General features: G+C 45.9%; 2 protein-coding genes across 13 annotated transcripts in view; one reads left to right on the top strand and one right to left on the bottom strand.

Moving 5' to 3' along the window:
• The window catches only part of KDM1A (lysine demethylase 1A), a 56,724-nt gene extending 47,987 nt beyond the window's left edge, over window positions 1-8,737 (top strand). For both annotated transcript variants that reach the window (XM_014855097.3, XM_070510726.1), the window contains 6 exons: window positions 2,296-2,428; window positions 4,068-4,255; window positions 4,668-4,782; window positions 6,376-6,503; window positions 7,203-7,349; window positions 8,223-8,737. In XM_014855097.3, the coding sequence (XP_014710583.3) occupies window positions 2,296-2,428; window positions 4,068-4,255; window positions 4,668-4,782; window positions 6,376-6,503; window positions 7,203-7,349; window positions 8,223-8,408 (897 nt within the window). In that variant the 3' untranslated portion in view covers window positions 8,409-8,737. The remainder of the gene's footprint in view (window positions 1-2,295; window positions 2,429-4,067; window positions 4,256-4,667; window positions 4,783-6,375; window positions 6,504-7,202; window positions 7,350-8,222) is intronic.
• Window positions 1-26,659, bottom strand: part of LUZP1 (leucine zipper protein 1) — a 126,497-nt gene that overhangs the window by 31,714 nt on the left and 68,124 nt on the right. For 10 of the 11 annotated variants that reach the window (XM_070510717.1, XM_070510724.1, XM_070510721.1 and 7 more), the window contains 2 exons: window positions 15,943-19,133; window positions 10,240-14,311 (listed from right to left, as the gene is read on the bottom strand). In XM_070510717.1, coding sequence (XP_070366818.1) covers window positions 14,156-14,311; window positions 15,943-19,014 — 3,228 coding nt within the window. In that variant the 5' untranslated portion in view covers window positions 19,015-19,133 and the 3' untranslated portion in view covers window positions 10,240-14,155. Of the gene's footprint in view, window positions 1-10,239; window positions 14,312-15,942; window positions 19,134-26,659 lie in introns of those variants that run through there. The other variant, XR_011503572.1, reaches the window with a different exon arrangement.

Raw genomic sequence — 26,659 nt, 5'->3', positions numbered from 1 at the left:
AGTATATTTTTAACTTTCTTAGAAACTTCTAAACTGTTTTCTAGATTGCATTCCCACCAACAATGTATAAAAGTTACGCTTCCTACACATCCTCACCAATGCTTTGGTATTGCCAGTTTTTAAAATGTTAGGCATTCTAATGGGTATATAGTAGTATTTCATTGGGGTTTTAATTTTCGTTTCCCTGATGACTGGTGACGTGATTTTCGTATGCTTATTGGCCATTCTTATGTCAATTCTTTGGTGCAAAGTCTGTTCAGATCTTTTGCCCATTGAAAAAATTTGGTTGTCTGTCTTCTCACTGAATTCATTCATTCATAAGAGTTCTTTAAATTCTGGGTACAATTCCTTTGTCGGGTTTATGGTTTGCAAATATTTTCTTCCAATTTACAGCTTACCTTTTCAAAAGTTTTTAATTTTATGAAGTTCTCTTTATCAACTTTTCCTTTTAGGCTTTGTGCTTTTTATATCCCAGAAATCTTTGTCTAATTTCGAGGTTGCAAAGATTTTTCTCCTTTTTTCTTTCTGAAGTTTTATGGTCTTAGCTCTTATGTTAGGTCTGTGATCCATTTTGAGTTCTTTTTTGTGTATAGTGAAAGGTGAGAGTAGGGTTCATATTTTTCCAGGTGATTAATTAATTATTCTAGCACCATCCTTTTGCTTCATGTCTTGGCACGTTTGCTGAAAATCAGTTGCCATGTGTGAGTCTATTTGTGGCAGTGCTTTCTGTCCATTTATCTGTCCGTGTGCCACTATCACACTGTTGTGATTGCTGTTGCTTTATTACGTCTTAAAATCAGGTAGTGTAAGTTGTCCAACTTTGTTCTTTTTTTGAAATTGTTTTGGCTATTTTATGTCTTCTTTATTTCTATAAAAAATTTAGAATCAGCTTATCAATGTCTACAAAAAATACCCCTGGGATTTTAATTGGGATTGCATTGAATCTGCAGATCAATTTAGAGTGATTGTCATCTTAATATTGAATCTTCTAATCCTTGAACATAGTTTATCTCTCCATTTATTTAAGTTTACTTTATTTCAGCAATATTTTATAGTTCTCAATGTGCAGGTCTTACACATCTTTTGTTAAATTATTCTTAAATACTTTAAATGTGATTTTACTCTTGAACTCGTGAGAAATCACAGGGCTTGTTGCATATTGAATGGACCAATCTCTGAATCTGAGACTTTGGCCAGACTTAAAATGGTATACAAGTACATATTAAATTTTTACTTAACATATACGTATTTTCATTTTCATTATACATTTTCCTAGTAAAATTATTTTGACTTCTAATCTTTAGATTATACCCTCGTATTCTTTAGTATTTGAATTACAGTGAGGATTGGACTTCTTAGTGGTAAAAATTTTGCAGAATTCCTGTGATTTTTCATGTAAATGCTAAATTTGGCCCTTCCGAGTCACTGATTTATCCTTTGGAGTTTTAGGATGTATCCATTTGCAGTCATTTTAAGTTTTGAATGTAGGTGACTTGACCTGATCCCTTTGGGGAACAAGTGAGTCAGTCACTAAGTAATGAGAGTTTTGCTGCCAGCCTAGTATTTTTATCAAATTCCTAAGAATTGTGGTATGTTTTCCTCAGAAATTTCATGAAATTAGAAATACTGAATAGCCTTCAAAAGTTTCTCTATACAGAATATTTTTCAGTAAGTTCAAAGAAATATGATCATTTTGGGAATTCGTTCCAGCCAAATCTTGACTTTACTATATGGAGTATCTTGGGCCAGTCTTTATAATCCTAGATTGCTTCATCTATTTGACCTACTTTAATTTTGGAAGTCTTCCTCAACTTTAAAATCTGTGAGTTTAAGAAATAAAAACTGACTTTGCTCTTCGGTAATAGAAAATGTAATTAGGATGATGAATCAGATATCCCCCAAATCGGTAATACATCCAAAAGCCAAACAGACAAACTCTTATATCCAATCATGTGAATTGACTGAATCAGCTTCCTTCTCTCTCCCACCCCACATGGATAGTCTAGACTTGGTAGTGTAAGACTGTGATGACAAAAACTCTATCTAGGGAAAAAGAAACTGCCTTAATCTCACTGCCCAAAGGTAGCCATTAGGGACATTTTGGCATGTTTTCTTTTCCCTTCAGTTTCCCGGGGCAGCTGTAGCTGAATACTGAGTAATTGTTCTTTAATTAATGCCTTAGAAATTGACTGTTTCCACAGGCTGGGGGCTTTCAGTGTTATGTCTTACAGAACTCAATATAAATGGCATAGATTTAAGAAAATGTGAAAATACATCCATTTCCCTCATCTCTAGGATGATGACTTTGAGTTTACTGGCAGCCACCTCACAGTGCGGAATGGCTACTCCTGTGTGCCTGTGGCTTTAGCAGAAGGCCTAGACATTAAACTGAACACGGCAGTTCGACAGGTTCGCTACACAGCTTCAGGTATGTCACTGCTTTACTGGGAAGACGCATCTCTTATCTGAAAGTTTGACCTACAGAAAAAATATGAGGTACATTTCCTGATAGAAGGTCTTGTAAACTCTGACTCCTCAGTTAACAACTTGGCATTTACAGAGGGATTGAGGCTGGAGAGCCTTCGGAGGTTCCAACCCCATTATTGCATAAACCAGAAAATGGAGACAGGTTTTAGTTTCCAGTTTGTGCATGAATTAGTTTGGTATTATAATAACAGCCAGTAAGTTTGGATCTAATTTTGCTAAGTATATTCTTAAATACCAGGATTTTGGTCCCTATCCAGTAGGTCCTACTTGTTACATTTCACTGTGTGCATTTTGGTCTTTGGCTCCATTCTGGCTTTTCCTGTTCAGGTGGGCTGACTGCTCAGGCTGCTTTCTAGTTCCGGGAGCAGTCCTGCTGCTAAGTGACCGCAGAGGCGCCCTGCGCTGTGCTTCCTGCGCCCTGGGCACAGTGCTGCTTATTGCTGGTTTCAGGGTGCATTTAAGGTGGAGTGAGGGAACCTGTTGTCCAGCCACTTTTGGAATTAAGATAGCCAGTCACCACCCCCTCTCTGAGGGCCCTATGACAGTGGAGATGTGGCCACCAATCTTGCCCTCCATGACCCCTTTTCTAGAGTTGCTGAGATCGCTACAAATATGTTTTTACAAGCACTTTTTCCATTTAATTTTCTCTTCAGAGGCAGCTTCTAGCTGACGGTATTGAGATCTGCAGCCTTTAAAGAGCCAGTTACAGGCAGGTGAAGAATAGTAAGGACAGCTTTTGTGGCATTGTGCCTGGCTCTGTGGCCACAGGAAATGGATATGCGCTGAGCTCTCACAACTTGCTTTGAGCTATATACATATATAATTTTTAATTATATAAATAGGCATTTATTGAAGGAAAAAACAAAAAACATAACATTAACCTATTTTCAGTGCCTTTTCTGTGGTCAACTTTGAGCCCATTCATATTTTGGCAAGCTGTGCATCACAGTGCGTTCTCAAGGACGGCACGCTCTATAGCTTTAGGCAGCATCCCTTACATCTGCAATATAGTCTTTTGGTATCATTCTCAGAGGACAGGCACTTTACTCTTTTTTTTCTTCTTCTTCTCCCCAAAGCCCCCCAATACATAGTTGTATATTCTCCATGTAGGTCCGTCTAGTGCTATTATGCGGGACCCCGCCTCAGCGTGGCTTGATGAGCGGTACTAAATTGGCGCCCAGGATCCGAACCGGCAAAACCCTGCTCGGCCAGGGGGCCGGCCCCAGGCATTTTACTCTTAATTTTGGTCTAAATTTACTTTGGTAAATGATAAGGTCCTTTTATTAGTCCAGAAGATCACCACTGTATCAGGAATGTAGGATAGTATGGTGATGAAGATCAGGGACTCTAAAGTTGACTGTTAGGGTTTAAATCCTCAGACCTATGTGACCTTAAACAAGTTACTTCACCTCTGCCTCAGCTTTCTTCTATAAAAAATGAATAGAACCGACTTCATAGACTTGTAGTAAGAATTAACTGAGAAAGCCCGTAGATTGTACTGTGCACTCAATGTTTACTATTTCAATACCTTGTCAGTACTGTCCTTATCGCCAATAAAGTCTTTTCCCTCCACCCTCCAGGATGTGAAGTGATAGCTGTGAATACCCGCTCCACAAGCCAAACCTTTATTTATAAATGTGATGCAGTTCTCTGTACCCTTCCCTTGGGTGTGCTGAAGCAGCAGCCACCAGCTGTTCAGTTTGTGCCACCTCTTCCTGAATGGAAAACCTCTGCAGTCCAAAGGATGGGGTTTGGCAACCTTAACAAGGTAACTTGGCCTGGGCACCTCTATACCCATTGTACAAATACCAGTCTTACTACTCTCTGCTCAGAGAGAATAGGGGTCTGCATTTGTGTGCATTTTGCTGTGCTCTCATCTCTGATTACAGGGTGAGGCCCGTCAGTTCATTCACTTCACTGCCTGATTATATAGCCATGAAGATTTACTCTTTGGGGTCACTTTGCAATCCCAGGCCTACAAAAAGAGAGCTCTAAATGTTGTCCTAAGTAATACATTTGTAATAGGGATTTCTAGGCTTATGTTGAGAGTCGATTAGAGAAGACTTCAGTAAGGTCTGAGGAGGAAGAACTTGTGTTGAGGCACAGCTGTTCTTACAGCTGTTCTTAAAGCCGTCTTCTCTGGACCCTGTCACCAGCTCACACGCTCCTTTTTACAATAGGTGGTGTTGTGTTTCGACCGGGTGTTCTGGGATCCAAGTGTCAATTTGTTTGGGCATGTTGGCAGTACCACTGCCAGCAGGGGTGAGCTCTTCCTCTTCTGGAACCTCTATAAAGGTAACTGCTTTCCAGTTCTGATCTTTTTCATATGTAAGGAGTAGAGAATTAGGAATATTCTGGTTTTTCTCAAATATATGTGTCTTGATTTTTCATTAACTCAACAAACAATTTCTGAAATCCCTTCTAGGTGGTGGGAATATGGGGAAAAACCCCTGCCTTCAAGGAGCTCACAGCCTAGCTGGGGGTACGGTGAGGAGCTAGGCAGTCTCAGAACAGGGCAGTAAGTAGAGTGGCAGGGAAAGCCCAGAGCCCTGCAAAGGAGAGCAAAGGAAGACCCGGCCCAGCCGGAGGGACAGCCGCAAGCTGCCTGGGAAGTCATCGCCAGACTTGTGTATCTGACTTGCCCCTGAGTCTTTGATCACTTTCCTTAGGATGTATTTATCAAACTCCTACCTCCTGTTTTGCTTTCTTCTGTAATTGGATTGCTCTTAATTCTATATAGAGCTAAAAAAAAAAAGCATATTTAGACCCAACCTCATTCCAAGAAAAGAATGTATGACATTCTGCTGTGAACAGTGTGAAGAGGCATGGCTTTCCCTGAGCGCATTGCTTTCCGATGACAGTGGAGTGCTCTTTCCCTTTCCCCTCCAGGCCAGCAAGTCCTGTCAGTGCCAGCCTCACTCTCTCTCAGACCTATTTCCTTCTTTTCCACTGCCCACCTCGCAGTCAAAGCCACTCTCACCTCTTACCTGCTCAGTTGCCGGTAGTCACTAACTGCTTATCCCTGCTTCTGTCTTTTGACGGCTTTCCATTATCACGGCCATTAGGAAGGCCCGCACAATCTAGCCCTTCTCTTCTACTTCAGCTTCCTCGTTGTCTGTCTCCTCCCCACCCCTTCCTGGGCTCCAGGCACACTCCTCTGCACTCCTGGAATCCTGCAGTGCACATGTCCTGTGGCCTGGGCCTCGAGAGCCTTTATGTTGATTCTCTTCCTTCCCAGCGTGGCGTACTCTACCTCCAGCCTTTAGGTCTTGACCTAAATGTCACTATTTCAGAGAGGACTTCCAGGACACACATACCCCTACCGCCTCAAATCTCAATTAAGTCCCTGTATTATTTTCTCTGTATCCTGTGTTTTTCTTCACAACTTTTATCACAGTTCAAAAATATTTTTATCTGTGTGATTATCTGTTGATCTATGGAGTATACAGTCTCTAGCTTTTATATCCCTAGGATCTAGTACTGTGCGTATCACATAAGCCTGTTGCATAAATACTCACCAAATGGGTGAGTCAAGGTGGTGATGGGCTTGGAGGGGCCTGGGGTAGCTGAAAGGATGTAGCCCTTGTCATGGAGCTCTCAAAGGGGGCAGGGCTAAGAATGCTGTGCCTAAATCTAGGGATACTTCTTAGTTTTCTTTTGTTAGCGAAGTCTGAAATTCGATCTTTAGGACATCTGTGTTCTGCAGAGCTATAAGTGGTGAAATACATGAGTCACACTTCACTCACTGTAGTTTACCTAGCATGAGTGGTGCATGTCTGTCTATTGATCATCAGATTTCAGAGTGCCGAGAATAATGTGGGCCCAATAAAGAGGTTCTTGAGAAAAGTCTTTAGGAAAACCCTGGAATTGTCCTTTCTGTTTCCCTAGCTCCAATACTGTTGGCACTAGTGGCAGGAGAAGCCGCCGGCATCATGGAAAACATAAGTGATGATGTGATTGTTGGCCGATGCCTGGCCATTCTCAAAGGGATTTTTGGTAGCAGTGCAGTGCCCCAGGTAAGTAAGTGGGTGGGGGCAGACGGGGATCTGGGGTTCAGATTGACGCAGGATCTGACATTTTCTCTTAAGTTGCAGCATAGCTTCTTGGTCAAGACACTTTCAGCCCAAATGAGAGGTGTGTGCTGGGTTTACATGAATGCTAATGCTTGGCGTTCATGCCCTAAGTGTGGGATTCAGAAGAGCCCCCAGTACGTGAGCTGGGGGATTGAGAAGGCTGTCAGCTGCATTTCTCGGCTTGCCTTGTCCGTTGTCTCTGCTTGTGGGATTACACCTCCATCAGCACCCCACCTTTTGGACAGTGTCCAGACTCCCTTAGGGAAGTCTGAAAGGAATCTCTTGGTACTTTTTTCTGTCCTTTAGGCCCATTGAAACACTATTAGACCTTGCAGTTCCTTGGAAAGGAGGTATATTAATGCTTCATGTGAGTTTATGAAAGAGGTTAAAGGTCAAGTCCTGGGTAGATCTCTGGATTCACAGACTGGAAGGCAGCAAGGCAGCCTCCGTGCCGTCGCAAGGCATTCCGTACTGTTGAAAAGCAGCAGCGTTCCTCACTTGGCTAAGTGATTCATCTCATGCATGTTGCCTCTTTGTCTCTCTCACCTGTAGCCCCACCCACCACAGTTTTTCCATCTTTCAGGGATGACTGGTAGTTCTTCGTGTCCAGTTAATAACTTCTGCTCATGGTTTTTCCTTCAGCCCAAGGAAACTGTGGTGTCTCGCTGGCGCGCTGATCCCTGGGCCCGGGGCTCCTATTCCTATGTAGCTGCAGGATCATCTGGAAATGACTATGATTTAATGGCTCAGCCAATCACTCCCGGCCCCTCAATCCCAGGTGCCCCGCAGGTGAGAAGCCGGCAGACTGTACTTGGGCTTGTTAGGAGAGAGGCCAGGATCTCGGTAAAAATGATGCCACTGATTGTTTGACATTTTAGTTGTTCTGTCCTTGACCCTTTTAGACAACTAAGAGCAGAGGAAAAGGGAAGAGGAATGGTATTTGTGTCTGATTTCTCACATTTTGACTTTGTAATCTAGGTAGTCTATGCTGGGAATGGAAGAGTCCAGAGTATAAACCAAGTACTTTTTCCTTATTCAGATTTTTGTCCCTAAAAAACAAAACCCAAAACATTTTTAATTGAACCCCATTTTGAAATAGCTCATAGGATTGTTGCAGGGTCCCAATTCACTAGGGGCCTCCAGAGCATGCCCCTGAGAAATAACCTTGGGTCCTTATCTAGACAACGCCAGACCCTGCTTCAGAGTAGTAAGGGTCCCTTAGGACCCTGTGGTAAGGAATGCCTGCCCTGTACTGAGGCAGAGGTGTTCCTGACTAAGAACAGATGCTGTGTTCTCTATGGTTCCGTGTAGTCAGGAACCCCCTCCCCCCAGTAGGTACTACATGAGGCAAAGGAAGCTCTAGAACTGAGTATCCCCAAGAGTTCAACCAAAAATTAAGAACAGATGCAGTTAAGCATCACCCTAGAACTAAGGCTGGGCTGGATTTTATTGTCTCACTTCTACTTCTGTCAGTTCTAGGAGATTGCATGCTCATGAGAGAGCGCCTTTTTTGGTAGAAAGACAGACAAGCAATGGGGTGGGGGGGGGGGTGGGGGCAGGTTAGCCTTTAAAGGCCAGCAGGAATTTGGCCGCTCAAACGCAACAAGAATAAAGGTCTATTTGCAACCTGCTGATTCTCTTTTCATTTTTTTCCTGAACTAGCCAATTCCACGACTCTTCTTTGCTGGAGAACATACAATCCGTAACTACCCAGCTACAGTCCATGGTGCTCTGTTGAGTGGGCTGCGAGAAGCAGGAAGGATTGCAGACCAGTTCTTGGGGGCCATGTACACCCTGCCTCGCCAGGCCACACCAGGCGTCCCTGCACAGCAGTCCCCAAGCATGTGAGACAGACACGCTCTAAGGGAGAGGCTGACATGCGTGTCTTTTGCTGCGTAAGGAAAGCTCTTCTGGCAATACTAGATTCCGCTGGGAAACTCACCTGGGTGTCTGGGCTCCCAAGCAGCTGCTGGTGCGCACGCTGCTCAGCTGGCCAAGGGGCTTGTCTGGTTTTGATGAAGGAGGGTGCCTCCTTTGAGTGACTTAGTGTCCGTTAGTGTGGAGGCCTGTGTTCTTCCTAAAGACTGAGGCGCGCAAGCGCTGTGGGAGAACGTTAGTCTCTTGGTGTAGGGTTGTTTTTTTTTAATATTTTGAGAATAAAACTTCATATAAAACTAGTCCTATCACTTTTTTGTTTTTCCTTAGGGTTAAAGTTGTATACAAGAACAGAGTGTTATTCCTTTGGAAATACCAGTTTTATGCATGTTTAAATAAGGGGGATGTTTATATAAAGGAGAAAAATAGTTGGGTCGGGTCAGAAGATAGGGCTGCAGGGGTGGGATTCTCACAGAAGCAATGGGCCTCCTGGTCTGGGCTGGACTTGCCCACTGGGTTGTGGGGTGAGTGTGTGCCAAAGATGTGAAACTGCAGGTCAAGCACGGGGACATTAGGAAACTGAATTTTCAAGCTAAAACACAAGACTGGTTTGGGTGGGTCTCTGGCAGACCATTCTGTCTTTATTCCCTAGATTCCCTCCGTGGGTATGTGCTAACTTTCCATTTCTCTACAAAGTATTGGTATTAAAGTTTTGGGAAGTGTTAAATAAGGAAAAGATCACAGATTTAGGGAACTTAGCTGATATATTAGTTTCCTGTTGGTGCTGTAACAAATTCCTGCTGCGTGCTGAGGGAGGATTCCATTTCCTTGCCTTTCGCAGCTTCTAGTGGCTGTATTCCTGGGCTCGTGGCCCCCTCCCTTCCGAAGTATGTTACTCCAGTCTTGCTTCCAGTGTCACCTCCTCTTGTTCTGGAGTCAGGTCTGCCTACGTGTCCCTCTTAGAAGGACACTTGTGATTTCATTGCAGAGCACCCAGATCACCTCCCCATCTGAGTCCTTAATCACATCTGCACAGTCCCTTTCGCCATGGAAAGTGGAAACATTTTTACAAGGGACTAGTACCTGTTCCTTCCCAAGGGCTCCTAACAAACACATTGTTACTATGAATGCATGGACGTCATCTGCTTCTGCAAATTGGGTTTTACTTGTGTTAGTTCTTCCCTATAGTTAGTCTAAGTGAGGTTTCATTCTGGGTAATATTTAAGGGACATGACCTTGTGGGTCTGGTTGGATGAAAATGAAAAGGGTGTTTTTCTTTTAGTCTTAGAATGAATGACGGCAATGGGGAAAATGTGCACACCAGGCTGCGGGGCGAGTGGTGTGACTGATGCATTCGGAGTACACGGACTGTGGGCTGCTACCTGTATGTGAACCCCAGCTCTGCCGTTAACATGATTGCCTCAGGGGGGTTGGGGTGTCTGGGCCAGTGGTAGGTACTTTTTAAAGAAAGAAAGAGTTTTTGGTTTTTAAATAAATGGCATAGGCAGCTTGAGAAACAGACGATCGTTTGTTTTTTGGGTGTGAAACAAACAGGTAAGCCTAAAAATAAAATGTAGCAATGAAATAGCTACTAAATGATTCTAACTCCAGTCCAGTTATGTAGGTCCTAGGCATGTCCTTTTCCAAGCCTTAGCCGTTTCCAGTCCTTACAGCATCAGTAATTGGCTGAGAATTTTAAATAAAATACAGTGAAATATACTAGCTGCACAAATGCAAAGAAAACAGTTGTACGCAGAGATGACATCAACAGAAATGGCATCACTGACTCACACTCACACAGAGCACATGGGAACGAGGGAGCTTTATTGGTTACATATTGTGCTGCAGAGCCGACAGACAGCATTAGAGCCAGAGGACACATGCAGACAGGCAGCTCCAGCGCCACACATGCACCCAAGGAGTCCTGAGTCACCGCACAGGGCTTTGCCCTGGTTCCAGGGACAGGGTCTGGCCTCCTTGGTCCCATGCTTGGAGCAGGAATGTAGAAGCTGCTGCACCTAGACTCCAAGGGGCAGGAGTGAGACCAGAGCACCTGCCTGAGCAAGTAGGTGTGGACCGGCAGATACTGATGTCCCCTAACAAAGGGGCCTATAATGCAATAACAGTGTGAGGGCTACTTCCCTAGCCCTCCCAATCTTTAAAATACAAAAAAATAGACTTTATTCTCTTAAAAATACATTCCATTCAGTACATGTTCTGAGCTGTGAAGCAGCAGGAAAATAGGGCCCCTTTCCTATGATCTTGGTTGTGAGGCTTTGAGGAGAACCCTGGTCCCCACTGGGGGTATTCAAAAGATAATGCCTAAAAGCAGCTCTTCCAAAGCAGTCTTGTCAGAGTAACAACAGAAAACCCCACACCAGCAAAGGCAGGTAGGGACCCAGACGCAGGGTCCCTGTTCCTTTACTGGGAAGTGGTAGCACTTGGCACTAACCCGCTAAATGGAAAGAACTAAAACTGCCCCAGGATGACAAGTCCAAGATCAACACCGACTCCTGCACTCCATGAGGGGGATGATTTATGTGCACGCTTGCCTGGGGCTGAGGCTGGAGTCCCTGGCCCCACTGCAAACCCTTTTAACCCACACTGCAACTGCTCCAGTGCCCCTCAAAAGCAGAAACAGCCACGGCTGCTTGGCCCACCATGGCTGCAGCTTTCTCTGGTTGGTTTCGGTATCCAAGTGGTGAGAGACAGGCGGCAGCAGGTGGGACAGACCAGCTCCTGGCACTTAGGCAGCTCTGCTTCCTCCGCCCAAGCAGCCCTGGAGAGCCAGGTTCCCCAGCCTCACTCGGAAGCCTCCCGCAGCTGGACGCCTGCCAGGAAAACTGAGTGAGAGCCGAGCTGCAGAAGAGGTCTGTCATGAAGTGGGTTTGCTGCCTGGGACAGTGGGGACATTTGGCTTGATTAGACAACTGTTCAAATACCAGGTCTCTCCTTTATTTGGACATTCCCTCCAGGACCCCTGATGGTGAGGCCTGGGTCCAGATGGTCACACCTAGGTTTCTTTTTAGAAATGTGCCTTCCAACTTTGGAATTTGAGAGCCAGCCTTGCCAGCCATTTGAAGGCCAGAGGAACTGAACCTCCAGCCTCCACTTGCTATTACAAATGGTATTTCCTGCAATGCTGAGGACATTTAAAAATAAAATCTATTTTACAGCGGTTCTAGAAAGTGTGCAGATTAACAAATAAAATATTTATCCTGAAACAATTGTTACAAGCAAACCCTATTGCACTCAGATTTTAAGATAGCAGCCCCAGCAAGAGGGTACTACAGCTGTCCTCTTCCACAGAGCATTTTGGGTAGTGGTAGATGGTGGTGGTGCTGAAATGTGGAAAGATCCAGACTTTGGCACCAGGAGCTACAGCACCAGAATCCAGGGCTCCAACGCCCGAGGGCGAGCATTATTGGCGAGATCTTTGTAGGCATGGCTTGGCACCCTTCTGTTTCCATCAGCAGAGATGAGCCACAGACGTAGTTTGCTGTACCCTCAGTTGACCACCGCAGAGGTTGGTTTCCTTTGGACTCTCAGGGTTGCCAACCAGTGAAGAATGACAGGTAGGCTGCAGGTGAGCGCTTGCAGCCTTGAGCAAGCTAGATTTTGGCCAGTGACCCAGGAGAAGCAGCAGGAAGAGATTTTGAAAACAGCATCTTAGATTGAGTATCTGAGGCAGCGGTGTGGAGGAAAGGCAAGCCACATGACAATGCCCTTAGATTGGCAAGACTCTGGAAAGTGGAAGTGTGAGCAAAACATTCCTGTCCCTAAAAGTCACGCAGGTGCCCCCAAGCCTCCTCCAGGATCGCCACGTCTGATGCAGACGAGGACAAGACGACCGCTGGTTCCCACACTGAGTGGAGGCAGAGAAGACAACTCGGGAAGCGCAGGAACAGGAGACACACCAGCGTACGTTATGGAAAGCACCTGGCCTGAAAGCCAGGAGATGCTGTGTGGCATTGGGCAAGGCTGGTGCCAAAACGGGCTGCAGAGAACATTGCAACTAACTCTTCACTACACAGACTGGAGAAATGAGGCTGGGGAGGCTGCTCTGAGCTCATCCTCGTGGCATTAGAGCATGGGGAAACTGGGAAGAATAAGGCCTAGAAAAACAAAGCCAGGGAGGAGGACGTGTTCCCCAAACCCATTTGGATGATACCTTCCAAAAGCAAGAATCACCCCCACAGGATGGTGGAAACAGAAGAATCGTACAAGGCCAGATTTAAGACCCTAAGAGACCATCTATTTCAAAGAAGACATTTTACAGATGGGGAAATCGAGGCCCTGAGAGGACAACAACTTGCCCAAGGTCACACAGCAAAGAACGAAGCCATGGAGAAAACTTCGCTTTCCTGACTCCTAGCCTGATGCTCTATGAGGGAAGAGGGTCTGCTTCCTAAAGGTGGTGGCTGAAAGGGGATCCCTTTGAACTGAGAGAAACTACAGACAAAGCAGTGCCAAGAACATATGGTTCTTTTTTAACTTCCCCATGTGAATGGTATAAGGAAACGAATCGATTTTTATTTATGTGGCTTTCTAAAAGGTTTGCTACATTTTGAACTATATTAACCTGGGGCTCCCGGTGGGCATGTATTACCTTTTCCTCCAACGAAGTCATCATCATGAGAGTTGGTTTGCAGGCATCACGGGCCCACTTCCGTAGGAATGCATCAGCTTGGTAAAGTGCGACAGCTCCTCCGTGGGGCACGGAGGAGGAGGAACAAAGTCCATGCCTTTCGTGGAGCTATTGCTTTGTGGAGTGACTAAAGGGAAATCGCTTCCTCCTGTCCACTTTCCCCCTTGCTGGGCGCTTCCTAGAAGGCAGAGTATGCTGGGTCAGGCCCAGTTAAGTCTGGGAATATTCCAAAGCTGGAAATGACGAAGTCAGCCTGAAGTCTCCCGCCACAGGACAGGAGCAGGCAATGCCAGCAGCATTATTGGTGCCCAGGGAAGGAGATGCACGAGGCTTGGGCACTTCCAGGTGCCTTTGGAAGGTGAGCAGAGAGATGGGGGCTTGGGAGAGGGACGATGTCATTCCAATAGGTGGGTACCCGTGTGCTCTGCCCCCAGGAAACAATGGTCAGCCGGGGGGCCCGGTCAGAGAAGCTTTAACCTAAAGAGTAGTCCCATAATCCCTTAGAGGCAGCACAGGCCTCTTCTGCCATAAAAGTCTGAGGAACTCCAGAGGGAAAAAGAATGGAGGCCCCTAGAGGGAGCTGATGGCTGGTAAGTCTTAGTGGGTACTTAGGCCCCTAGGACACACGAGGAATGAAGTGGATGCTGTGAGGAGACTAAGAAATCAGAACATTAACCACACAGAAGGGGCTGCCCTATGACACGGGAACAACCCACCAAGAAGCAGAGAAGAGCTTTTGGCTGCTGTCATGTGGTGGGGATACAAGGGCTTTCTATATCTTTCCCTGTTTGGGGGCCAGAATGACCCATCCTACCTGGGGGACAGGGACAAGGAGAGAGGACTCATGCGTCAGGGAAGGCTGGGCCCAGGTGACTGTCCAGCTTGTAGTTTCTGATCCCCTCTGGCCAACTGGCAAAGAAGACCTGAGCCACAGCTGGCTCTCTGCTCCAGTCTCCCAGCCAAGACCTGGTGTCTGTCTAGCCCACGTAACACCTTGGATCCTTCATAGGGCGGGAAGGTGGAGGAGCTGAGGAGCAGGAGCAGAGGAGACAGCAGACCTCAGCCGGCTGGCTCAGTTCTCCTCAGCACAGGGCCTGGTTGGCCGTAACCGTTCCTCGGCCCGTCCTTGCCCAGGCTCTGGCAGCCCCTGCTTCGCAGGCAGTTCAGACCGTTCCAGAGAGTTGTGCAGTCGCCTACAGGCACTGAGTGTATAATCATCACCTTCCTCCTGTGCCAATAAATGACAAAAGTGAGCTGTGGAGGACAATCACAGTGAGTAGCAGGATGCCCTGACTCCCCCCACCCCAATGGTCCTCTCCAAGCTGGCAAAGGGAGACGAGCACACAGTTCATAGTATAACTGCAAAGATACGCTCTGGCCTGAGGACAGGCCAGGATAAAGGTCCTTGGAAATCAGGGTGGACTACGAGCTCCAAACTGCTGGGAGCTCCTGGAGTAGAGTGGGAGGCTCAACAGAACAGGAGCCCTAGAGAGGACAGGGCCTGGAATGGGGCACAGAGTGGCCCCCATACAGGTAGGGCCAGCAGTCCTTGAGTTCTGCACAGGCAGGCCGCATGCTTCTGGGGCGAGAACCATTCCCTTGGGGGCGGGGGGAAGTCCGCTGGAAAGGAAGCTGGCTGGCTCTTTCCCTCCTTCTCACCTATAAACCATCACCGAAGTTCACGTGCTGCCCTTTTCTATCCCATCCTGCCCTCGTCCTCTCTCTCAGATACCCAAAACTTCAGGGGCCCAACACCCGTCTTCGCACTCCTCTTCTACAGAATTCTGCTTTGTTAATGTGCCCCTTGGTCCTCCCAGGCAAATGCAGATGGAGTATGAGCGAGCAGTCAGGTGGGCAGGGTGGAAAGGACGCTGCGTTTAGAGACAGGAATCCTGGATTTGAATCTTAACTCTTCCAGTCATTCACTTGGGTGGCCCTGCGGAAGGCACTTTGTGTTTCCAGCTCTCAGTTTCTACGTGTAAAAAATGGGACAGGACTGAGACTGAGCTGGTGAGCGGGGAGAGCGCCGTCCCGTGTTGAGTCCCCTGTAAAGGCTTACGGGGCTTTTCAAGTTAACACAGCCACCTCCTGTGGAAAGAAGGGAGCAGTGTCTAGGTCCAAAATGTCCTTCGTCATCACAGGCTCCACATCTAAAAGGCACTTCCGGGGGCTTCCCTGTCACATACTACTATGACCTTCAACTAAGGAGGTGGTTCCAGACTTATCTGTCCTGTGATGAGCCAAACTGAACCAGTCCGGCTCTCACACTGAGGATATACTGGGCTAGACGGGTGTCTGAGGCAAAAGAAAGGGGCGCTCAGGCGTCAAGCTTATAAAGGAGGCCCAGTGGAAGCTGACAAGGATCTGCTGCCTAAACTGAGGCGGGCAGGAACTCGCTTGCCTGGCCCCCTCTCCGTGCTCTACAGAAGGGCCCCCAGCTTCCTCCTCGCCTCGAGCTGCGCAGCAGCTGCAGCTGGTTCCTGGGCTTCCAGGTGCTGCTCTGGGGGCCGTGAGGGGAGCTCCTGTGGCTGCTCTGGCAAACCCAGAGGATGGAGGCCGTCTCTCTCTCCTTTTTGTGTGGCCTTCATATATGAAGGCAAAATGGAGGAGATAAATTGGGAAAAAGATTTTGGAAATGCCTGCCACTCTCAGCCCAATATCACCTTCAGGGTACTTCCTTCTTCCCGCCTTATCTCTGAGCAACCCACTTGTACCCAGTGTTTCCCAACCCCATGGTCTCCATAAGACTGAGTCACACAGGCCAGGGCAGAATAAAGGAGAAAAGGGGGAAGTGAAAGGAGGGGGAAGGGAGAGAGAAGAGGCAGGGGAGAGGGAGAGAGGGAAACAAGTGCGACGTACCATGCCAGCTGAGTGGTTCCAGGCTGCGGCCGGGACGGCATCTCCTACCCGATTCCGGCGAGTGAGCACCTCGGACACGGTGAGGCTGCTTTGGGTCCTTCTGGAGGTGAGCTCAGGGGCTTCCCCCGAATTTCCCACCCTTCGAGCGCCCTGCTCAAAAAGGTGTGGCCTGGGCTGTTCAAGGTCTGAACAGTCTGTGGAAGACCTCTGGGTGTAGGCGTTGCTGGGCTCCACGTTTTTAACTGCTCGAGTTAGGGGGTCTTCTAAAGAGTTCAAGTCTCGCCTGCTCTTCCAGGCATTCCGCACAGTGACATGTCTGGCATCTGAGGGGCCCACTTCTGAAGGGGCACTATGGCTTTTCCACCTGATTGTCTCCACTGGGGGTGCATGGCTGTTCCTCTCCACAGGATCCGACGGCTTGATGATAATGCTGCTCCGCGAGACCACTGTTTCTGGCCTGTTCTTCAGGGACGCATCTCCTGCTCCTTCAGCTTCTGTAAACTGCAGGGTGATGTCATGTTTGTGAATGGAGAGCTCAAAGGGAGAGCTGACGTGGTTGCTAACTGACGTGAGCTCTGGTGGCCCAACCTGGATGTTGCTGGTGGAGGTGTGCCTCTCCCGCAGGCCCTCGCCTGGGTTGGCTCTGGGGCTGCCACTGTCAGAGGGGTAGATGGTAATGCTGCTTGTCACTTTGTTTGGCCCTGGCCAAACAGAGGTGGAGGTGGATTGCTGTTTCTCTAATGCGGCCTCAGTTCCAGATCCTCCCATAATTTTTTTCACATCCTTATCAACGATGATAGGTTTGATGACGGCCCTGGACCGCAAGGCCTCTCTGGGGCTGAAGGGCCGCTGGCTTTTTACCCCAGCACCATTGGCATCTGGGAACTCCACGGCATTGGTGGAGGCTCTCACTGGCTTCACAGATTCATTTTCTGCCCCAGCATCTTTATCATTCTCAAACAGGGCAGCTCTGAGTCCCCCGCGGGATCTGGCTTTTTCTCTCGAGTTGAGCTGTTGTCTGGGCTCTGGCTCCGGAGTGATGGTTGTGTTTACCAACTTGGCCGTAACAAGAGACACCACGTCCACATCGTCATCTGAGTCTGGGTTCTCTCTGCCACTGGATTTGATGACTCGACACCTCAGGGCCTCATGCTGACTGCTGTCTTCCATCACAACTGCTATGGGTTGATCAACTCCTTTATTCGGGGTTGAAAAGCCCTGAAGGATGTTCTCTTGGCTTCTGGAGCTATAAGGATACTTTGATAAAAGTGCAGCCTTGGCATTTGCGGAAGTGGTATCAGCCTCCGGGCCACTGGCAGCCTTTCTGCCCTTAGAGAGTCCTTCTGAGGAAGATCTTCGAGATGAGGCCAGAGCTCCAATGGTCTTAGAACTGCCAGAGTCTGAGGCCTGAGTGACTTGGCTTCCACTGCCAGGCCCCTGCCCCCGCCTGCCAAAGAGGGCCTCAGCAGAAGCGTCCGAAGCCTTGTCAGCTCTACCCAGTGTGTCGTTGGGAACGGATCCGTGAGTGGTCTCACTAAACGTTCGTGTTGTCTTCTCTACCTTTCCCTTCAGCCCACTCTCAGTACCTGGCTTGGGAGTTCCCTTCCAAGCTTTACTGTGCTCCTGAGCCGCGGGCGGGTAGCGGCTGAGCACAGACGGCTGCTCCCTGCACTTCTTCCCTTCGCTCTGAGAAGAGCCAGATGCAAATCGGTCTTCAGCCCTCTTCATGTCCTGGGCCCCGCCGTCCGCCCCCGCCCCAGGGTTGGAAGCTCTGGTGGTCCTCCTCGCGGTGAGACTGGGCGAGGAGGCCTGCCTGTTGCTCAGCGGGTAGTTCTCGTTGTTGACGGCGAGCTCCCTGTTCCGGTGCCTTTCCCGCCTCTGCTGGGGTGACAGCTCCCGGGGCGCGTGCCTGGACACAGGCACCTCGCTCCCGAGGCCCCTGGACTTAGTCCTCTCGTGCCTGCCCTTGCTGGACAGGAAGGCCTCCTCTCCCTCCACCTCCCCGTTCTCTAGCTCCTTCTGCTTCTTGATTTGTAGCTTTATCTCCTCCAGCTGGCTGGCTAAGAGTTTGTTTTTATTTTGTTCACTTAGGTAATTGTCCTGAAGGTCATTATTTTTGGCCTTCATTTTCTTAAGCTCTTCTTCCAAAGATTCAAAGTGTTTGATTTGTGTCTTAAGTTTCTCGATCTCTTGGTTAAGGTCTTTGACTTTATTGTCTTCCTGATTTCGGTTCTTCTCGTTTTCTGACTTGTTTCTTGTTTCATTCTCCACTTGCTTTAGATAGTCCAGACTGCCCTTCCTCCTCGACTCTTTGGACGGGAGTGTGGAGGAGATGCCGTCCTCGATCCGCAGGTCGTTCCTGTCTAGGAGATTCGAAGCATTCCTTGTGTAATCTCGGTTCATTTTTTTGTTCTGTTCCAGTTTTTGAGTGAGCTCTTTTATCAGTTTCTCATTTTCTTTCTCCTTCTCATTCAAGTATTTTCTCTCACTTACAAAGCTCAGAGTTAATGATTTCAGCTTTTCCAACTCTGACACTAAACTCTGCTCAGTTTTACCCAGGCGGTCCTCGGAAGATTCCAGTTCTTTCACTTTGACCCTGAGCATTTCCAGCTCCGAGGAGATTTTCTTTGTCAGGTTTCTCTCCTCGTTCAGGCTCAAACAGAGTTGGGTACAGTCATTCTTACTCCTGCTGAAGGCCTCCTCTAGCTTCTCCAGTTCAGCCATTCGTTTCTGAAGCTGCTCAATCTCGGCTTTCAGCTCCCGGGTAAGGTTTTCCTCCTCTTCAAGTTTCTCCTTCATCAGCTGGCACAAATCCTCCGCTTTCTTAATTTCCTCGTCTTTGCCCTCGATCCTCAGCACTCGTTGGCGCAGCACTTCGATCTCGGCCAACATGCTGGAGTTGCTGCCTTCGGCCTGTATCACCTTGTCCTGGAGGTCCAGGAGCTCATCCTCCGCTTTCTGGAGGTTTTTTGTGGCTTCCTCCAGCTCATCAAGGCGGCGGCTTAAACTCTGTAACTTAAACCGCAGGTGGCGGCTAGAGGCAGTATCTTTGTAGCTTGTAAATTCGGCCATGTCTACTGCCAGCCAATGTGGGCTCCTAGAGGCACCCAATTCCACTCGAGGGGATGAGAAATGGTTACCTTTCTCTTGGCATCCACGACCTTCTTTGGCAGCTGGAGATCATTATCAGTCTATGGGAGGAAAGCAGAAAGCATGTCAGGCCGCAAATCTATTTGATCTGGGATTCAGATCCCAGCTGTGAAAAGAGCTCCTGAATATAGTTCTGTACCTAGAACATAGCAGGTGCTCAGATTTGTTGAATGGATGAATTTGAATAAATCTGCAGGAAAACACAGCTTCTCTCTGGCTGATACTGAACTGGTAAGCAGATTCCCCCTAATGAAGAATGCCACCAGTGGCAGCAGGGCAAAAAGACACAGAAGAAACGCTTTGTTTCTCATGGCAGCTCCGAGAAAATCTTTACCGTTTGCCACCTGCATAATCTCAGGAGAGTCATTAACTTTTCTACAAATCATTAAATCAACAGCCTTGGTTTTACTTAGCTTTAAAATGGGGGCAATGATGCCTACCATACCCCTCCCCAGTACTGTCCTGAAATAATGCATGGACAGCTCTTGGTAACAAAGCAGTAAACAATCCCAACTACAGCTTCAGGGAAAGAAGTAAACCAGTTAACAAAAAGCACCTCCCTGACACAGGGAAATAACAAGACCCGGGCTCTGTCAGAGGAGAAAGGAAGGGCTGTGTCCCAGAGAATTTATAATCTTGGGTCTGCCCTCTCTTGAGTTCAGGATTCAAATGGACACCACCTTAGTGGTCTGGGATCAACCCGCCCTCACTGAGAATCTAACCTACAATGGTCTCCGCCTGGTAACAGCCCTGGGAAAGCTTGTTCACCTCCCAGAGGTAAACAAAAATACTCTGGGGAGAGAGACTCCCTACCGAGGTCACACAGGAGTCCCACAGACGAAGTCCTGCTGACGCCGAGTCTACAGTCCCAACTACACAACACATAAGGGCCAACCTGCACTATGGCTGACAAAGGAGGTCTGCACCAGTGAGATCGAAGTCAGTGCGACGGCCTGGAGACCGTAATGAAGTGCTTTCCAGTGTTGCAAGTCATAAAAGAGGGAATCAAAAACAGGAGGCTATCCGCAAAGACAGGAAGATTGAAAGATCAACCAAATAGAATTGCTGGAAATGGAAAGAAAAATAGCAAATTAGATGCAAATGAAGAGAGCATAGTAGTTAGGAAGAGAGATGAGGAAATTACAAAAGGCAGCACAGAGTTAAAAAGACTGAAAAAGTGAAAGAGACGTCAACAGACATGGGGAATAAAACAAAGAGGTCCCAAAATGAGCAAGTTTAACAGGCAGTCCAAAAGGAAGGCACAGAGAGAGGGGAGAGGCAATACTTGAAGAGCTCCCAGAGTGGATGGAAGACACGGAGCCTCATATTCAGAAAGCAAACTGTCAAACAGGCAGGATAAAGATTAAATCTGAACCTACATACATCATGAGGATACAGCAGAATACCACAAAGAGAAGATCCTATAAAAACAACAAGAAGGGGGGTAAAAAGACAAATATTCTATGAAGAAATAACAACTCAACTGGCTTCTCAGGAGAAATTTTTTCTTTTTTGGCTGAGGATGGTTCACCCTGAGCTAACACCTGTTGCCAGTCTTCCTCTCCTTTGTCTGTGGGCTGCCGCCAGAGCATGGCCACCAACAGAAGAGTCGTCTAAGTCCGTGCCCAGGAACCAAACCCAGGCTACCGCAGCGGAGCACACCGAACTTAACCACTAGGCCCCTGGGGCCAGCCCTCAGCAGAAACTGGTAAGTAGATGTCAAGAAGAAGAAAAAAGACATGGTAGTATCTTCAAAGTTCTAGGAGAAAGTAAGTGTAACCCAAAAGTAAATACCCAGTGAAACTATGAAAGAAGGTACAATTAATTAGAAACACTTTCAGAATAAAAGGAAAATAAAAACCCAAGTGTTTATTATTCACAGACCCTCACTGAAAGAACTGTTTATGGACGTACTTCAGAATACAGAAAACTGATTACTTAAGGAAAGCATGAGATGCAAAAAGGAATGGTAGGCAAAGAAATTAACCCAAACAAGCACTGATTCAGTTAAACAATAACAAAAATTAATGGGAGGGTTGGGGGCAGGATAAAATCAAAGTGGAGCGAAAACACTGGACAATAATAACATGCAAGTCATAAAGAGAGAAATCAGAACTCAACGTTCTTAAAACACAGTATTCCTTGGGAAGAGGACAGGTTATTATAACTAAGTTTAGACCTGAAGAGTAGCTATCAATCATATATCTGATAAGACATTAATAAACAATACATAAAGTATTCCTACAACTTAACAAAAAATAACCTGATTAAAAAATGGGCAAAGGACTTGAATAGACATTTCTCTAAAGATGATATCCAAATGCCACAAGTATAGTAAAAGATGCTCAATAATCACTAAGCATTAGGGAGTGCAAGTCAAAATCACAATGAGGAGGGCCGGCCCAGTGGTGTAGTGGTTAGGTTTGCACGCTCCACTTCAGCAGCCTGGGGTTTACAGGTTTGGATCCTGGGTGTGGACCTAGCACCGCTTGTCAAGCCATGCTGCTGTGGAGGCGTCCCACATAAAATAGAGGAAAACTGGCTCAGCAGCAATGTTCCTCACCAAAAACAAAATCACAATGGGGGGGTCCAGCCCCAGTGGTTAAGTTCAGCACGGCCTGCTTTGCCGGCCCAGAGTTGGTTCCCGGGCTTGGACCTACAGTGCTCTGGTAGCAGCCATGCTGTGCTGGTGGCCCACATACTAAAAGGAAGATGGTTACTATCAAATAAACAAAAAATAAGTGTCAGTGAAGATGTGGAGAAACTGGAAACCCTTGTACACTGTTGGTGGGAAAATAAATGGTACAGTTACTAGGGAAAACAGTATGGTGCTTCCTCGAAAAATTAAAAGTAGAATTACCATGTGATCCAGCAGTTCCACTTGTGGGCACAGATCTAAAAAAACTGACAGCAGAGTCTCAAAAAGATATTCGCACACCTGTGCATAGCAGCATTACTCACAACAGGCAAAAGGTGGAAGCAACCCAGCAAGGGATGGATGGATACACAAAATGTGGGATATACATTATTAACATATTATTCAGTCTTAAAAAGGAAGGAAATTCTGTTGAGGAGGCGCGGAGCAAAATGGCGGGGTGAGCTGACCCGGGATTCTCTCCCCTCCAAAATACAACAAAAGATTGGAAGAACTGAATTTCGGAGAATAAACATAATGCCAGCTCATTAGAGACCTACAATACCAAGAAGGCGGAGATCATAACCTTGCTTTACACCTTTGGAGGCGCTGGAACGGTAGGAGAGAACATCGCTCCCTCCCCTAGAGTCTGCGATGCTGCGGCGCGGGTCGGGAAGGAGTGGGGGAGGGGCCGCGCAACCGGGGATCATCCAGGACTCCTGCCGCTGATTCAGTGGAGACCCGCTGACCGGGGGGGAAAGCTTCCGTCCGCGGGGACCCCATAAATCAAGGGCCTTGGGAGACCAGAGAACAGAACTGATCTGAACCCAGACTGCACATGTGAGTAACAGCCCCTCCCTCCCAGCAAAGCCAGTGGGCGCAGCCATCTTGCCCCAAGGCGGAGAGCTAACACGCCGCTCTCGACCCCCATCTAGTGGCGACAGGCTGTAACTGCAACTGAATTCTACCACCATGAGAAAAAACCGCTCCTCTACCATGCAGCAATTTATAAAAGCCCCAGACCAGAAGGAAAACAATAAAAACACAGAATTAAGTCCTGAGAACTTGGAATTAGGTAAACTCAGTGATAATGAATTCAGAGCTGCTATAATCAAAAAACTCAATGAGGTAGAGAGAAAGATAGAGAAACAAGCCGAGTTCTGGAGTTACTTCACAAAAGAGATTGAAATCATAAAGAAGAATCAAACAGAATTACTTGAGATGAAAAACACAATGGACCAGATAAAACAGAATACGGATTCCCTGAATGCCCATGTAGACAACATAGAGGAGAAAATTAACATAATCGAGGACAGACAGGCTGAATGGCGCCAGACAGAGGAAGAAAGAGAACTAAGAATTTAAAAAAATGAGGAAAATCTCCGAGAGATAATGGATTCAATGAGGAGTAAGAACATCAGGATCATAGGAATTCCCGAGAATATAGAAAAGGAAAATGGAGCAGAAAGTGTGCTTAACGAAATTATTGAAGAGAACTTCCCAAATCTAGGGATCAACGGAGAAATGTGTGTAGAGGAGGGTTTTAGATCTCCTAGATTTGTCAGTGTAAAAAGACCCACCGCAAGGCACATAGTAGTAAAGTTGGCAAATAGGAATGATAAGGAGAGAATACTCAGGGAAGTAAGGAAAAAAAAGAGAATAACCTATAAAGGAGCCCCTATCAGACTGTCAGCGATTTCTCTACAGAAACCCTACAAGCTAGGAGAGAATGGAGTGATATATTCAAAGCTTTAAAGGATAAAAACCTTTAGCCAAGAATACTCTATCCAGCAAGAATTTCCTTCAGATATGAGGGAGAAATTAAATCTTTTCCAGACAAACAAAAGTTAAGGGAATTTGTAACTAAAAGCCCTCCATTACAAGAAATCCTCAAGAAGGCTCTCATACTTGAAAAAAAGAAAAAAGGGAGAAAGGGGACACAAGCCACAGACTAGGGAGACCGATGGATAGAACCAGAACAGGATAGCAAATATGCAATTATAGCATTAGGGTAAAGGGAAGGAAACTACCAAAACAAGGATGAGCTTAGCACTCTAACTACAAATTAATAAGATGAGTTGGAATAAAAAATTAAAATAATTATTTAGGAGGGGAAGAGCAAAGGGTCTAAATCAGTATTGGTCAAGTAGGTAAGAGACCACCAGAGAATAGACTATATTGTACACGAGATACTAAATACAAACTTCAAGGTAGACACTAAAATAAAGTACAGAACAGAGTCACAAATCATAGATAAGGAAAAATCTAAGAAACCCAGCATAAGAAATTGCAGTATTAAATGGGTAGTCTAAAGCACACAGGAAAACAAGATAATGAGCGACACATTGACAGCATTAAGTCCACATGCATCAATAATCACTCTCGATGTGAACGGATTGAACTCTCCAATAAAAAGACACAGAGTGGCAAAATGGATTAAAGAACACGATCCAACAATTTGTTGCCTCCAGGAAACACACCTCAGCCCCAAGGACAAACACAGACTCAGGGTGAAGGGTGGAGGACAATACTTCAAGCTAATAGCAAGGAAAAAAAGGCAGGTGTTGCAATTTTCATATCAGACCAAGTGGATTTCAAAATAAGACAGGTAAAGAGAGACACAGAGGGACAATATATAATGATCAAAGGGACACTTCATCAAGAAGAAATAACGCTTATAAATATCTATGCACCCAACACAGGAGCACCGAGATTCATAAAGCAACTATTAACAGACCTAAAGGAAGATGTTAAAAACAACACAATAGTAGTAGGGGACCTCAACACCCCACTCACATCAATGGACAGATCATCCAGACAGAAAATCAACAAGGAAATAGTGGAGCTGAATGAAAAACTAAAACAATTGGACTTAATAGACATATATAGATCACTTCACCCTGAAAGAGCTGAATACACATTCTTCTCAAGTGCACATGGAACATTCTCTAGGATAGACCATATGTTGGGAAACAAGGCAAGCCTCTACAAATTTAAAAAAATTGAAATAATAACAAGCATCTTCTCAGATCATAGTGCTATAAGGCTAGAAATTAATTACAAGAAAAAAGCTGAGAAAGGCACAAAGATGTGGAGACTAAACAACACACTACTGAACAAGCAATGGATCATTGAAGAAATTAAAGAAGAAATAAAAAAATACCTGGAAACAAATGAAAATGATAGCATGCCATACCAACTCATATGGGATACAGCAAAAGCTGTATTAAGAGGAAAATTCATCCCAATACAGGCACATCTTAACAAACAGGAAAAATCCCAAATAAGCAACCTTAAAGCACTAACTGAACTAGAGAAAAAAGAACAAATGAAGCCCAAAGTCAGCAGGAGAGAAATAATAAAAATCAGAGCAGAAATAAATACTATTGAAACGAAAAAGGCAGTAGAAAGGATCAATGAGACAAAGAGCTGGTTTTTTGAGAAGATAAATAAAATTGACAAACCACTAGCCAGACTTACAAAGAAAAAAAGGGAGAAAGCTCAAATAAACAAAATCAGAAATGAGCGAGGAGAAATAACAACAGACTCTGCAGAAATACAACAGATTATAAGAGAATACTACAAAAAACTATATGCCAGCAGAATGGATAACCTAGAGGAAATGGATAAATTCTTGGACTCCTACAATCTCCCAAAGCTCACTCAAGAAGAGGCAGACGATTTGAACAGACCAATCACAAGGAAAGAGATTGAAACAGCAATCAAAAACATCCCAAAGAATAAAACCCCAGAACCAGATGGCTTTCCTGGGGAATTCTACCAAACTTTCAGAGAGGATTTAATACCTATCCTTTTCAAGCTATTCCAAAAAATTAGGGAAAATGGAACACTTCCTAACACATTCTATGAGGCCAACATCACGCTGATACCAAAACCTGACAAGGACACCACGAAAAAGAGGACTACAGGCCAATATCACTGATGAACATAGATGCAAAAATTCTAAACAAAATTTTGGCAGCCAGAATTCAGCAATTCATCAAAAGAATCATACATCAGGATCAGGTGGGATTCATACCAGGGACACAGGGATGGTTCAACATCCGCAAATCAATCAGCGTGATACACCACATCAACAAACTGAGGAATAAAAACCACATGATCATCTCAATAGATGCAGAGAAGGCATTTGACAAGATCCAACAGCCATTTATGATAAAAACTCTGAACAAAATGGGCATAGAAGGAAACTACCTCAACATAATAAAGGCCATATACGACAAACCCATAGCCAACATCATACTCAATGGGCAAAAACTGAACCCCATCCCCCTGAAAACAGGAACGAGACAAGGATGCCCTCTATCACCACTCTTATTTAACATAGTACTGGAGGTCCTGGCCAGAGCAATCAGGCAAGAAAAAGGAATAAAAGGAATCCAAATAGGGAGGGAAGAAGTGAAACTCTCGCTGTTTGCAGACGACATGATCTTATATATAGAAAACCCCAAAGAATCCATTGGAAAACTCTTAGAAGTAATCAACAACTACAGCAAAGTTGCAGGGTATAAAATCAATTTGCATACTGATGTCAAAGAGTGTACTGCCTACGTTTTCTTCCAGAAGCCTTATGGTTTCAGGTCTCACCTTTAGGTCTTTAATCCATTTTGAGTTTATTTTGGTGAATGGTGAAAAAGAATGGTCAATTTTCATTCTTTTACATGTGGCTTTCCAGTTTTCCCAGCACCATTTGTTGAAAAGACTTTCTTTTCTCCATTGTATGCCCTCAGCTCCTTTGTCAAAGATAAGCTGTCCATAGATGTGTGGTTTTATTTCTGGGCTTTCAATTTTGTTCCATTGATCTGTGCACCTGTTTTTGTACCAGTACCATGCTGTTTTGATTACTGTAGCTTTGTAGTATGTTTTGAAGTCAGGGATTGTGATGCCTCCCGTTTTGTTCTTTTTTCTCAG

The sequence above is a fragment of the Equus asinus genome, chromosome 5, assembly GCF_041296235.1.
Source record: "Equus asinus isolate D_3611 breed Donkey chromosome 5, EquAss-T2T_v2, whole genome shotgun sequence".
NCBI lineage: Eukaryota > Metazoa > Chordata > Mammalia > Perissodactyla > Equidae > Equus > Equus asinus.
This window is presented reverse-complemented; position numbering and strand designations above follow the sequence as displayed.